At 44.8% G+C, this 15,207-nt stretch overlaps 1 protein-coding gene across 6 annotated transcripts in view; it reads left to right on the top strand.

Moving 5' to 3' along the window:
• Window positions 1-880: 880 nt before the first annotated feature.
• Window positions 881-15,207, top strand: part of SLC12A7 (solute carrier family 12 member 7) — a 71,129-nt gene continuing 56,802 nt past the window's right edge. For 2 of the 6 annotated variants that reach the window (XM_030041774.2, XM_030041770.2), the window contains exon 1: window positions 882-1,114. In XM_030041774.2, coding sequence (XP_029897634.1) covers window positions 979-1,114 — 136 coding nt within the window. In that variant the 5' untranslated portion in view covers window positions 882-978. Of the gene's footprint in view, window positions 1,115-3,555; window positions 3,577-12,995; window positions 13,209-15,207 lie in introns of those variants that run through there. The other 4 variants (XM_030041771.2, XM_030041773.2, XM_041118322.1 and 1 more) reach the window with 4 other exon arrangements.

Raw genomic sequence — 15,207 nt, 5'->3', positions numbered from 1 at the left:
TCCTCTGGGAAGGAAGTTTAAGGTAACCACTAGCGCTCCATCATCAATATTTCATCTGATACACTGCCCGTCCACTGACTCATTGAATCAGCTTACCCGCTGACTCCAGCCTGAATCACCGGGCCTTCAGCTGTCCCCTGCGACCCCGGGGCTGCTGTGCAGGAGAGCAGATTTCTGGGAACCGTCTTCATCTCCCGGTAGTCCCAAAGCACACAGTGGACCTTCTCCTCCACTCGTCCAAAAGATGACCCGCAAATCTCCTGCTTGGGCCTTCTGGATGCTGCCATCCCTTTAGAGACCTGGAGGCTCGGGGCCCTACCCTGTCCGGCTCTGGTTTCCTTCCGAAGCCAGTTTCTGTCAGCCGCGACCTGAGGAGCAGCGGCCTGGTGGTCCCGCTGCTGCAAGGCAGGGCCCGAGAACGAGAGGAAGCGGGTTTTTTTTGTTTTGTTTTGTGTTTTTTTTGTGCCCAACAGCCATAGCTGAAAGCCAACAGAAGAACCCGGGGCAGCCCTCACACACACGCTCGGACACTCGCACACGGGAGCTGCTTCCCCCACGGCACCGCCTTCACTTCAGCGGCGGACGCTTCTCCCCGCCGACGCCCCGCCGCTCCTCATCCCCCCCCGTGGCGGGAAGGCAAAAAAACCTCCCACCGACCTTGCCTCCGTTCCGAGCCGGGGAGTTGCGCGTGTGTACGCCAGAGCCAGCCGTGTCGTGCCACCCCCTTCCTCCTCCTTTCTCCTTCTTTCTTTCTTTCTTTTTTCTTCCTCCTCGCCCCCCGGGCCCCTTCCTCTCAGGGCCGCGGCCGCCTCCAGTCAGGCGGTTGAGGGGGCGGGAGCCGGCACCGAGCCGCCGCCCCCCCCCCCCCCGCTGTGTGAGGAAATGGCTCTCACGTGAGGGAGGCGGCAGCGCCCGGCTTACCCTGCCCGCTGCCCGGGGAGGAGGAGGCGCCAGCGGGTCCCGGGGCTCGTCGGCGCCATGCCGACCAGCTTCACGGTGGTACCGGTGGAAGCGCAGGGCGAGGAGCGGGAGCCGGCGGAGCGCGATGGGCGGCGGCGGCAGGAGGAGGAGGAGGAGGGAGAGGAGGAAGACGACGAGAGGGACCGGGGCTCCGGTGAGAGCTGAGGGGGGGGGGGGAGAGCCGGCGCTTTGTGCGCGGAGGAGCGGGGGCCGCCGCGTGGGGCCGGCCCCCCGTGGTGGCCTGCGGCGGGGCCGCCTCGCCTGTCGGCAGCGGGCGGTGCCGGGGGCTACCTGGCCAGGTGGAGCGGCGCGCCTCGGGAGAGGGCGAAAGTCCGGCGCCTGGGGTGGCCGAGAGCCGGTTTCTCTCCCGTTCCCGAAGCCGTCGCCGCCGGCCGGGACGAGGAAGCGCTGCCGGCGGAGGCTGCGGCCGGCGGAGCGGGGCGGGGGCGGGCGCGGCGCCGTGGGTCTGGCTGCCGCTTGTGAGGAGGAGGAGGAGGAGGAGGAGCGGGAGTCGCCGGTGCCGCCGGCAGCCCCGCAGGCGGGCGGGAGAGTCACGGAACCGTAGCTCGGGTTGGGAAAGCCCTTTGGGGTCACCGAGCCCGACCGTTAGGCTGGGTTTCGAAGCCGAGTCCTGCGGGAGCTCCCTGGGGAGAGAGCGGTGGGAGGGAAGGTCCGGGGCTGCGGAGAGGAGCGGAGCCTGGCTCGCTCCGGCCGTGCGCTTGAGCCTCGGGTCGAGTGGGTGTTTGCTACCGGAGGGCGAGGTGTCGGAGCCTTGCCCCCCTGCTAGGCCTCGTCCCCGGACCCCCCCCCACCACCGGGGGGGAGCAGGCTGAAGCCCGAGGTGGAGCTCGGGCAGCCGGAGCTCGGGTCTGGCTGGTCCGGGCAGCCCCCTCCGCGGCGGGGTGGGCGTTTGTGGGCACGGGGTGGCGGGGAAAGGAGCGGCTTTCTCGGTGGGACGGTGAGGCAGCGCTGGGGAAGCGGTAACTCCTTCGTAAGTCCTTAGTAACTCCTTCGTAACTCCTTCTGCCTTCGGCTCGGAACCCCTCGAGGCTTCCTCTTTTGCGAAGCGCGTCGCAGCGGCACGCTGCTAGCACTACCCGAGCTAGTTGGGTCTTGCACGTTGTTTTGGACGCCGTGTTACAGTCGGTACTCATTCTTAATGTTGTTTTGGGGTGGGTGGGTTTGGTTTTTTTTTAGATGTAGATGATCACAGGTGAAAAGATGGGTTTTTGTAAAAGGCAATTCCTCGTAATGGCGGCTTCTCCTTTTTGTGGTTTAGGTCACGGATAAATAAGGGTAATGCCGTCGTTGGATGTGAATGTAGAGACGACAACAGATATTTGACAAGCTTAATGTAGTTACATTAATTTCTCTTTGCATAAAGGTTCTTTAGGAAGATGATCCAGTAAAACGCCAAGCTGACAAAGCTGGGTTGTTTCCTCCCAGAGCTTTCTCCCCTCAAACCCATACCCATCTGTAAAAGATATGTACAACACATAGTTTCATTTTCTTTGGTATAGTCAGGCGATGAGCAAGTGCTCTAATAACTGCCATTTTTTTTTTTTTTTCCAAACTAAATGGAATAGAAAAACCAAAATTGTATAAGCTGTGGCAAAAGTTGTTTTCCTGTACTGGGTGGATGACAGCAGTACAGCATTGATCTGTCTAGGCAGTCTTCCTTATGGTAGAAGAGCTAGTCAGAAAGGCAGGGAGTGTGGTGTTTGGTCAGATGGCATCTCAAAATACTGAACATATATATACAAGCATAGTTAGACAGGAGTTGTTAGACCACGCGTATAGATGAAGCATCTGGAAGGCTTGGAACGTTTGGAAGTCTTGGGCGGGTGAGGGGAAGAGTGGAACTGGCACTCTCGTAGTGGCTTATTTCTAACCTTTAGGGTTGTGATGAAGAAAAAAATAAATAATTCTTAACACAATTAAGTAGAATTTGTGGGGACTAGCAGTTACATTTGCAAAATATGTTTACTGTATATCTAATATATCTACTGTTCTGGATCTGTGCCACTTGAGTGGATGAATTTATGTATGACTTTTCCTGTTAATGTGCCTGTAAAATAAGGAGTAGAGAGAAAAACACTAAAAAGGGAAGGCATTGACTTGTAAACAAGATATAGTCAGAGAGCTCCGATTTCATTAAGAGATTAAACGCTATACTTGGGTACAGAGGTTTGGGAAGTGAACGACGTACTTAATGTTGCCTCAGGTATTATATGGATGTTTGTGGTATGTAAAACTGTAATGCTTAAAATTAAGTTAATGCTGTGTAATCAAATAATTTTCTTTGACTCATTCTTCTGAAAACTTTAAAGAATTCTGAAATACTAGTACAGCTAAAAACTGTTCTAGATAAGCCCATCTAAAAGCCTGCTGCTCAGAGAAGCTTGCCTTTGTCCCTGCTCTAGCCTTGAGAAAAAGACTAGGGAGTAAAACATTTCCTTCCCAGCCCTCCTCCACATCCCTGGGTTCCCTTCCTTTTTCCTGCGCTTGACCTTGGTGCTCATCAGAGGCTTCACTGGGCTGGTTCAACGTGCTAAACTGGCAGAAAACACAACTCCTCCAGAGGGAAAAACATGCTTCCCCTGTTTTGGAGTTGAGGTGAGCGAGTGCTGCAAAAAGTCTGAGAATGGCTAGAGTTGTGTCAAGGTGGGAGTGGGGTAAAGCTGAGGGTGGAGATAGAAGTAAAAAAAGAGGGAGAAGGGGAACTTCCCCTTTGGCTCACCCTTAGCCTATATAGCTCAGCATATAATTTTGTTCCAATTTTTAAGGAACCTAGAATTTTGTCAATTTTGATTGAATTGTCCAGCTTAAAAACCAAGTAGTTGTTCTGAAATTTCCTTGACTGCACTAGTACCTTGTTTAAAAAACAAACAAACAACAAAACAAACCACCACACCCCAAACAAAAAAAAAAAAAAAAACCTGACAAACTGAAAGAGCACGAAGCACCCCCGCCCCCAAACCCACAAGGTTGTTTTTTTTGAGGAAAGAAGACTGTATGCTGTTAAGCTATTAGATCACCAGTAAAGTAGTTCTGGTATGTTAGTAGCAAGGCACTTGTCAAAGGGGATAAATGCAAAGAATAGTTGATATTATTCTTATCTGACACTCATCTATGTGATAATGGGGTAAGCTGGGTTGTTCTTACTCTATGCTCTTCACTCCTTCATAATCATCTGAGATTCTGTAGCCTTGTATTTTCTGGTGATGTGACACCCTCACATGTGTGAAGGAAGGAAAGACCTGGGTGAGTGGCCGTTTGGCTGGATTATAGCACTGGCCAAAGTAGAACTTGGGAAGAGTAGGGAGGCAGAGTGGAAATGAATGCTTGGATTGAACAATATAGTTGAAGGTTGGAGCCTGCTGACTCAAATATGCACAAAGTGGCAGAAAGCATGTGTGCCTGTGTCTTTTTTTAATGTGTTTATAATACAGTACAAGGGAAGGGTAGTCAGGAAGTAGTAACTGGTTGCAGAAGAGAAGGAAACGGGAGTCTGTTGTAGGCAGTAATGGATGAAGTTTTATGAGAAATTCTGGCTTTGATTTGTATTGGCTTTTTTGTTTTCTTCACGTGTGTTAGTAGTGACTGTCTATTACATAGATCTGTCAAAACTTTGTGAAGTTGATCAAATCTCTGTTTCATTACAGCTTTCCATGTCAGGTGTTTCAAAGTATAACTAGTATTTTTAGCATCCCATAGTATTATTTACCTAGCCACAGCAGTGTCTTATTTAGAAACCAATACAAGGACTAACTCCTACAAAATCTTTTTAAATTGAAGACCCTCAAATACAAGGAATATCAATGGCAAACCTGGTCATCTACCAAGAAGTCATCACATAACTAATGAAGCACAAATACTGTGAATTTCTGTAAAATGTTAATTCCTGGAAAACCAGGGAACAGTTGAGGCAAGTATCTATATATGCAGTGGAGGGAAGACAGGCTAATCTGAGATGTCTGGTGTATTTTCAGCCAGCTTCTGCTCAAACACAGAACCAGTCTGTAGTTCAGAATTTACTGTACAGATAAATACAGTATTACATGTTCCCCTTCATCCTATTGCAGTTTGTCCAGTTTTCTGTACCCTGACAGAATGCAAACTGATGTCTTTGCTTTTTTTTTTTTTTTTTTAATCTCCACAGGTTAGCTATCCCCCTCTGCCCTATTCACGTGCTTAGCCAGTAGTATGCACAGTGTTTCCAGTACGGGCTAAAGGCTCAGGTCTAGAGATATGCATGGGAACATGGGTTGGCAAATATGATACTGTTTTCCACATGCTCTTCCAGGCTCCAACAACTTGTGGGTCAGAAAAAGACAAGCCTTCTATGAAACTGGATTAATTTCTCATTTTTTGGTGAGTTTAGATTAAGTTCTAAATTTGTTTGTATTCTAAATACACTCAGCGAATTTCTCTTCCATTATGTTTTTGGCACCTCAGAAACTGTGGCAGCAAGATCTGCTGCTCAAAGGCAAATTACCTCTTGTTTGTTTGTTTTCCGATCCAGTCATCAGATTAAAGGCATCAAATCATGCTAATACTTGTCAGGTCCCTCTCCACATTACTCAAGATTTTTATAAACCTTGTCCCATCTTAACCCCATCACCTTTTTTCCAAACTGAAAACTCTTTATTTAGTCATTCTTTACAAGGAAGCTATTTGTTACTTATTGTTCTACTTTCTGTCTTTCCCTGAATTTTTTCCACTTCTGTTCATTTTGAAATGGGGCAAGTTCTACAATTGCACATGATAATCAAATTGTGAACAAACAGTGATTTCTGACTTCCCCCCTCCCTCCCCCCCCCCGCCTTGTCTAACACGGACTTCTTTCCCTTTTTGTTCCTGATGCTCAGGCTGTGGTATGAAAAGTGATTATTGAACTGGTGTTTTTATGAAACAAATCATAACGAAAGCATCTCATTCATGAGAGGTAATGATCAGTTGGAGCCCAACTGATGTAGGATTGTTTTCCTTCATGTATGTACATATCTACTCTTAAATTTCTACATCGAATTTTGCCTGTTGGTTTAACATTCATTTAGTCTTTGAGACTTGCAGCTCTCCACTGTTGGCCTGTGCCTTGACTGTTCTAAATAACTTGAAATAGTTTCAAACTGTCACATCTCTGGTCACTTCACGTTTTTTATTTTTGTTGCTGTTTTTTACTACTGTGCAGAACAGCATGTGTCCCAGTAGAACTTCAATGACCACCTCCATCTCTGAGAACAGACCGTATTTGTTTTCTATTTTCTTACTCAGTTATTTACCTATGGCTTATCTAATATCTTTTCTTTTATTCTATGGCTGCTTTATTTCCTTAAGTATGTTCAGAGGACTTCATCAGAAGTCTTTTGGAGATCTTGGCGGACTGTATGAATTAGGTTTCTGTTATCCATGTGCTTGTTGATCCTTTCAAAGAACTCTTTCAGGCATGTGGGACAGAGTATCCCTTTACAGAAGCCACATTCGTTTTCCTCCTCCACCACCCCAATGTCATATTGTATAATACAATGTTCAACTGGAAAATATTATTCCTGTTGCAGATAAATGCATATCTGACACTTGATCACAGGCACGGGAGTTAGACACAGGGATTTTCTTTGCTCTGAGAGGCATTGGCTGTCCTGATGTATGTCCAGCTCTGCCAGGGTGCTCTAATTGATCCTTTCACTGTTTTATATTCGCAATGATACATGTAGCTATATTAGTGTTTCTGTTAGCTATTGATAGCCCTAAGGGAAATGGGGGCAAATAAAGGAGGCGGAGTTAAGGATAATAAACTAAATAACTGTGGAGTAAGTGGCCACTTAGACTTTCATAACTGTTTAAACATTTCTTTTAGACTGTTGCAGTTTTGACCTTTTTTGAGAAGGAGAGGACCTTCATGCTTGAAATGGGCAGCAAATTATAATTTTTACTCCATTGTGTTAATTTCATGTGAATGAAATGCTAACATTCTCTTGCTGTACTTATTGCCTAAGAGCTAAATGTAAATAATACTAGTCATAAAACAACTTTAAAGTAGAATATTCCTGGAGAAAGTAACATCAAATATAGTGATATCAACCCTCATAATTTTAACTTCTCTGATCCTGTAATGAAAATACTGTTACTGAGATTTTTTTGATCTCTTATTGCTGTTTTTTCTGTTGGTGATAATACTTTTGCAGCCATCAGAATATGGTGAATAAAGGTCTTCTGGTATAACTGGTTTTTACTCTTTTTCATAACAGAACTTTGCTTGTAATGTTTTGTTATCTTACAAACTTAAGATGACTGTTACTGTGTTAAAAGCTCACAGGTAAGCATTGTAAAGACTGCCTTTGGTAAGGAATATAGTTTGTTACTGCATAGCAGATCTTATTAGCTGCTGCTGGGGAAAAAAAAGTATTTCTATTCTCTCCAGTGCTACTGCTTGTGAACTGTTTTAGGGAGCCAAATCGGCAGGAAACTAGCTATGGCAGAAAAACAGTTGTTTTTAAAAAATTGTTTTAAGAGGCTTTATTTCCTTGAATCAGCTCATTGCAGAACAACGGTGTTGTTCCACCCCCACCACAACACAGAAAACCACCCCTTTTGGCAGCACTGACCTGATTAATTTTTCCTGCATCTTTGAACTATGTTGTTGCTTTACATAAAAATAGATACTAAAGCATGGGGAATGAAACAATTGACACTTTAGATTGCTCTTTAGATTAATGAACTGTAAAATGTTATCACAGGGAACTTATTTTCTGTATCTGAGTAGAAATATTGAGGGTTCCCCCCTTAACAAAATGTGTTGCTTGGTTTAAGTGAGTTCTCCTAACAATTTTATTTTTTTTTTCTACACAATCCTTTTGTGGCCTATGTGGTGGTTTTTGCATAATCAGATAGTATTTCTTTTCCTACTTGATTCAGTGTACCAGTTGAACAAGTAGCATTTCTGGTATACACTATAATTAGTATAACTGCAATTATTTGTATGCCCTGGCTTCGTAAAATGTCCAGACAGTAGCTAGCAGAATTTTAATTCTGCTAATAGCGTAGCTTTTCCTGTCAGGTTTCTATTTACCTTCCCCTACCCCAAGGTAATAAGAGTACTTCAGGTTTGGAGTATGTTTTCCTTGGCTCTTTGCACCTTTGATGCAGTGTTGACAGTGTCATGATTTAACCCCAGCTGGCAGCTCAGCCCCACGCAGCCGCTCGCTCACTCCCCCCACAGTGGGATGGGGGAAAGAATCGGAAGGACAGAAGTGGGAAAACTCGTGGGATGAGATAAAGACAGTTTAATACAGAAAGCAAAAGCTGTGTGTGCAAGCAAAACAAGGAATTAATTCTCCACTTCCCATGGGCAGGCAGGTGTTCAGCCACCTCCAGGACAGCAGGGCTCCATCACGCCTAAAGGTGACTTGGGAAGACAAACACCATCACTCTGAATGTCCCCCCCCTTCCTCCTTCTTCCCCCAGCTTTACATGCTGAGCATGACGTCCTATGGTCTGGAATGTCCCTTGGGTCAGTCGGGGTCAGCTGTCCCGGCTGTGTCCCCTCCCGACTCCTTGTGCCCCCCCAGCCTCCTCGCTGGTGGGGTGGGGGGAGAGGCAGAAAAGCCCTTGGCTCTGGGTAAGCACTGCTCAGCAGTAACCAAAATCTCCCTGTGTTATCAACACTTGTTTTCAGCACAAATCCAAAAGGTAGCCCCATACCAGCTACTGTGGAGAAAATTTACTCTATCCCAGCCAAACCCAGCACAGACAGCAAAGACAAATTCAGTGGCAAAGGTGTCATCACTCTCAGCAGTGGTTGTGAACGTTTTTTCCTTCCCTGCTGAAAGAAAAATACATGGTGAAGTGCATTGGGTGTATGTGGCAAGGTTTTGGTAGCGATGGAGCTGCAGGGGTGGCTTCTGTGAGAAGATGCCTCCGTGGCAGACAGAGCCAGTCCTAGCCAGCTCCAAGACAGACCTGCTACTGGACAAAGCTGAGCCCATCGGTGATGTTGGTAAGAAGGGGTAAAAAAAAAAAAAAAAAAAGGCTGTGCAGCAGCAGCTAAGATAGAGGAGTGAGAATATGTGAGAGAGACAAGCCTGCAGACCCCCCGGTCAGTGAAGGAGGAGGGGGAGGAGGTGCTCCAGGTGCCGGAGCAGAGATTCCCCTGCAGCCCGTTGGGAAGACCACGGGGTGCAAGTTGTCCTCCTGCAGCCCATGGAGCAGATATCCACCCTGCAGCTCATGAAGGACCCCATGCCAGAGGAGGTGGATGTGCCCTGAAGGAGGCTGTGACCTGTGGAGAGCCCACACTGGAGCAGGCTCCTGGCAGGACCTGTTGCCTGTGGAGAGGAGTTGATGCCGGAGCAGGTTTTCTGGCAGGACCTGTGACCCCATGAGGAGATCCGTGCTGGAGCAGTCTGTTCCTAAAGGACTGCACCCCATGGAGAGGACCCATGCTGCAGCAATACTTGGAAGAACTGCAGCCCATAGGAAGGACCCTATATTGGAGAAGGTCACGAAGGACTGTCTCCCGTGGGAAGGACCGCACGACGGAGCAGGGGAAGAGTGAGGAGTCCTCCTCCCCCTGAGGAGGAAGGAGCAGCAGAGACAAGGTGTGAGGAAGTGATCGTAGCCCCCATTCCCTGTCCCCCTGCGCTGCTGGGGGGAGGAGGGAGAGAAAACTGGGAGTGGAGTTGAACCTGGGAAGAAGGGAGGGGTGGGGGGAAGGTGTTTCTAGATTTGTTCTTATTTCTCATTATCCTACTCTTTTATTAATTGGCAATAAATTAAATTAATTTCCCCAAGTTGAGTCTGTTTTGCCCATGATGGTAACTGCCGAGTGATCTTCCTGTCCTTTTCTTGACCCGCGAGCTTTTTAATCTTATTTTCTCCCCCTGTCCTGTTGAGGAGGGGGAGTGATAGAGCAGCTTGGTGGACACCTGGTGGCTAGCCAAGGTCAACCCACCATATGAAGTGTATGAAAACCACAGTCTCTGAATTCATATGCAAATTTTCAAGTAGTTGCAAAATTGGACGAAGAAGTTTTGATGCAGTAGGTTGTGCAACACTAGGTTCTTGCTATGCTGCCCTGACCCTGCTTTACAAGAGGTATAACAGTTTCTTTGGCAGCTTTTCAACCCTCAAAATTGCAGTCCTTGAGTTTTAGGGCGTCAAAAGTGTTACCTACTTATTTTTAAAAGTCTGACGGTAATCTTCAGAAATGGATCCATGAGCGGTTAGTAGTATACAAACTTAAAAGATGGTCCCTGAATAACTTTGCTCTTGAATCACAGCTATAGGAAAGCATGGCTTAATAATGTCTGTGTTAATTGGACAGCATTTAGTATCTGCTTCTTGACTTCAATGGCTAGCATTCTTAGTTAGGCACCTTAATTAGCTGTATCTAATTTAGCTAACATAGCAACCAAAATTAAGCAGCATTCAACCTGTTTAGGAAATCATTCTGGGAGCCTTTGGAGGCGAGGTGTTGACTGGTAACTGTTTTGCAAAAATTAATTTTTTTCTTTTTTTTAAACTCGTGTATCTTCTGGAAAAAAAAAATCCTCTCTCTTTTTGGAAGAAGAAAGGAAAAACTTGTTCTGTTTGTTGCCTTCTGACAAGGGCCGCACAAGTTTGAAATTCTTTTTAAAATTAAAAGCATCTTCCTACAAGTTTATTTTTTGAAGAGGATAGAACCTTTTAGCAGATTAATTCCAGTCTTGAAGAATGGGAAGCTTGCGTATTTTTTGTCTAGCTTCAGAAAGGAAGGTTTAGAACATCCTTGAAAATACGTTGGAACTTCACTTTCTATCAGGACAGTTCTACAGGTAACAAAGTTAGCAGGGCATAAACAACCTAATAGCTTGCTGCCATTGATTAGTGACCAGTCCTATCTCTATCCCTCTACTGGCCTTTCTTGCTTTGTGGAATATCTGCTGAGGACTTGCACAAGCAGCTTTATTTTGCTAGTGAGGAACAAGAAGCAGTACCTGGGGGGGCGGGGGGGGGGGAGAGAGGAAAAAAAAAAAAAGAAAATGGGGAGGTACAGGAGGCAGGCTTTTTGCAGCATCAGTGGGTTAAAGCAGCTCTTTTGGGCTCTGATAAGCACCAGAGCTGGTTCTAGGAAGGAGGAACTTTGGGAAATGGGCTTGGAAGGAGCCTTCAATCCTTTCAGCCTTTCCACAGTTGACCATGCTTGTGGCATAGGTGTTAGGATCACAGAGAAAAGTAGATTTTGGATGTGATTCAAAGATTTGATGACAGGAACTAGTCTGTTCTAAGCAGTAACATCAATTTAATAGAATTGAAACAGTTTGTATGAAGTTGTTTAAGGCTGGTATAGAATGTATGAAATAGATACATCACTGTTTTCTAGTTTATGCATTAATCTAATTTGAAAGAAGTAAAAAATTATGCAGCCAGTCTTAAAGAGGACCCCTTTATAATTTCAAAATACTTCTTTTTAAAAAGAGTGCTTGCAAAGTTGCTAGAATTATGTTTTAAGGTGTTTTTTATCTGTTACATCTTAAGTACAATTAACGCAAGCTTTTTCTACATAAAAATCAATGTTTAGCAACTATACTTGTGGTTAACTTGCTTAAGATGTGCTAATGCCTACTTGATGCATAAAATTGGCTTTTTTAATAGTAGATGTGGTGGGTTGACCCTGGCTGGATGCCAGGTGCCCACCAAAGCTGTTCTATCACTCCCCCTCCTCAGCTGGACAGGGGAGAGAAAATATAACAAAGAGCTTGTGGGTCAAGATAAGGACAGGAGAGATCACTCACCAATTACCGTCACAGGCAAAACAGACTCAGCTTGGGGAAAATTAACTCAATTTATTACAAATCAACCAGAGTAGGGTAATGAGAAATAAAACCAAATCTCAGAACACCTTCCCTCCACCCCTCCCTTCTTCCCAGATTCTCTACCAAACCCCCCCAGCAGCACAGGGGGATGGGGAAATGGGGTTTATGGTCAGTTCATCACACGTTATTTTCTGCCACTTCATCCTCCTCAGGGGGAGGACTCATCACACTCTTCCCCTGCTCCAGCATGGGGTCCCTCCCACAGGAGACAGTCCTTCACGAACTTCTCCAGCGCGGGTCCTTCCCACAGGCTGCAGTTCTTCACGAACTGCTCCAGCGTGGGTCCCTTCCACGGGCTGCAGTCCTTCAGGCACAGACTGCTCCAGCGTGGGCCCCCCACGGGGTCACAAGTCCTGCCAGAAAACCTGCTCCAGCGTGGGCTCCTCTCTCCACAGATCCGCAGGTCCTGCCAGGAGCCTGCTCCAGCGTGGGCTTCCCACGGGGTCACAGCCTCCTTCGGGCATCCCCCTGCTCCGGTGTGGGGTCCTCTCTCCCTGGGCTGCAGGTGGAGATCTGCTCCACCGTGGACCTCCCTGGGCTGCAGGGGGACAGCCTGCCTCACCATGGTCTTCCCCACGGGCTGCAGGGGAATCTCTGCTCCGGCGCCTGGAGCATCTCCTCCTCCTCCTTCTGCACTGACCTGGGGGTCTGCAGGGCTGTTTCTCTTACATGTTCTTACTCCTCTCTCCGGCTGCCGTTTTCTGTCTGTCCTAACTTTTTTTCCTTTCTTAAAAATGTTATCACAGAGGTGTTACCACTATTGCTGATTGGCTTGGCCTTGGCCAGCGGCGGGTCCCTCTCAGAGCCGGCTGGTATTGGCTCTCTCTCGAACACAGGGGAAGCTTCCAGCAGCTTCTTACAGAAGCCACCCCTGTAACCCCCCCCCACTACCAAAACCTTGCCACACAAACCCAATACAATAGATCTTTGGAATAGGTTAATACTACCTGTTGCTAATGTGTACTGATCTGCTTAGTGGGAGTATTTTAAAGTGAATTTATTTGATGGAAAGAAAACTTTAAATGTATTTATTATTAGGCCAAGACCTGGGATCTTTTAGTGACTTGACCCTGCCCATTTCACTAAGCATGGTGTTTATTGCTGACGGAAATCCTTCGGCTTAATTCTCTTTAGAGAGTTCTGTGACTGTCATGTAGTTTGGCTGTGTCATGTGCATGCTTCACACTGCATGAAGCCTTAATGACTTGTTTCAGGATTAATCCAATAGTAGTAAGAAACAGGATTTGAGGTCTTACACAAAGCTGAGAGGAAGCAACTGTCAGTTTCCTGTTTCAATTCGTGATACGTGAAGAATCAGCAGAGGGGAATGACTTGATTTTTCTTTCTTAATCATGAGTGAACAAGACTATGAAGAAAGCGGGCCAAATCCAAGTGAGTCTCTTCAAAAGACAATACCATTGTTCTAATGACTTTTTTATTGGAATAGCAGGTTCTGTACTTCCAGCTATATTATAAAGAGCTTTTGCAGTGTGTTTTCATTAGAAGTAGACTGTGCTTGATTATGATAGTAGACTAAGTAAGGGAAAACTAAAATTTAGTGATGTTGATAACGTAAGTGATGGATGTAGTACTAGAGTCCTCCATTATGTAAAGGGGTTTACAAGGAGCTTAAGTACACCTTGTTCTGCTTTTCAAGATAACTTACTTAAATTGTGCTAGTCATTGATAAAAATAATGCAAGAAATTTGTGATGTAGTACATATATTTAGACATTTCTTTACCAAAAAGACCAGTAACCTGCAACTTTGAAGTAGATTGGTTTAAGAATTCAGTGCAATCTGATGCAAAAATTCAGAGGCAAGATGCGTTCAAGCAAGGTTATTGATGCCTTTTCATAATTTGAATTAAAGCAAGGTAGTGTCTTTTTAAAACTTGAGTTTATGTTAGAATTTTAAAGAATACTTCTGTATATTTTGGGGTTAGGAGTGGTAAGAAACTGAATTTTTAAGATTGGGTTCTCTTTAGTTGCCTGTTAATCAAAAATTTGGACATACAGGAAGTAAATATGCATGATAGAGAAGATAGAATTACAGTTTTTGCCACAGGCAGCTTTCTAGGATGTGAAACTTGCATACGTCAGTCTTAGTGACTTCTAAACTTTATGTATTTTTACCTTTAAAAAGTTTATTTACATTAACAGTAAATGCTTGTTTACCCTTGGGCAAACAGGATCTTATCTTCATATTCTCAGTTTGTAATGGTTTGTTCTTAATGTGACTGAATAATAACTTAATGAATATGTTACCACAGTTTTTTATTAAAAACTGTTATTTTTCACCTGTATCTGGCTAACTGGAACCTACTTCAAGGTACATGGGCTGTGATTAAGAGTTGCCCTTTGGAAACTATGAAAGGTTAGGACTTTTCTGTGAAGTATTGCTCTTCAACTGCATTTTGCTTTAGACAGCAGCATATAAAGTTAGAAATTTCTAGTGGGAAGCAAAACTTTCTAGTTTTACACATGTACTTGTTTAGAGAACAGCTATACCTTATCATAGCCAAGCTATCTTATTTGAGGCCATGAGGTTCAAAAGTTTTAGATCATTCTTACATCTTTCAATACCACTTGTATTCTTTTGCCATATATTTTGCCATTTATTTTTCAGATAGATGTTAAACTCTTACGCCAGGAGACATAGATGCTTGCTTTTTTGGACAGAATGTGTTTGATCAGAAAAGCAAATAGGAACATTTCCTGAATGTGAACAATATTGACAGACGTAGTGTAGGACAGCGAGGAAGCAGTGAATCTGGAGAGGATTTAGGGGTCAGACTGGAATAGAATAGCATGAGCTTGGTTTAATGCTGTGGTAAAGAGGGCTAGCCTGATCCTTGGAGTAGAGAGGTGATGATTATACTTCTGTAAATAGCATGCTTGAGACTGGTGTTAGAAGGCTGTATTTGATTTTTAAAGTTTGAAAAAAATTTTTTTGCATAACTTAAACTGGAAAGAATGTTGCCACAAAAATTATTAATGTTAGGAAAATGTTTTATGAACTTAACTGTTTCAGTTTTTCAAAAGGAAGCTTGAGATGATTTGATAAGTATAGTTACCTTCAGAGATAGAAAATACTAAGTGGAAGTGGTTAAATTTGGAAGGTGTACTAGGATGTTATAGGTAGAAGTTTGAAAAGAGCCAAATTTAAATAGGAATAAGGAACAATTTGAGATTTTTACAGTAATTAAAAAACCTTTAATCTTTATAAAGATAAATTGATAGGCTTTTTTCTTGTTTCTATTCAAAAAAACATCAAGAGAGAGACTGGTCAAATTTCAGTATGCATTTTCAAAGTCTTAGAGCCTAATGCAGAAATGAAATTCTGCAGCCAGTGGAAAGACAGGAAATCAGATTAGATGGTCTAATATTTTT

The sequence above is a fragment of the Aquila chrysaetos genome, chromosome 18 (genome assembly GCF_900496995.4).
Source record: "Aquila chrysaetos chrysaetos chromosome 18, bAquChr1.4, whole genome shotgun sequence".
NCBI lineage: Eukaryota > Metazoa > Chordata > Aves > Accipitriformes > Accipitridae > Aquila > Aquila chrysaetos.
Note: the sequence above shows the minus strand (reverse complement) of the source record. Positions and strands in the feature narration are given on the sequence as shown.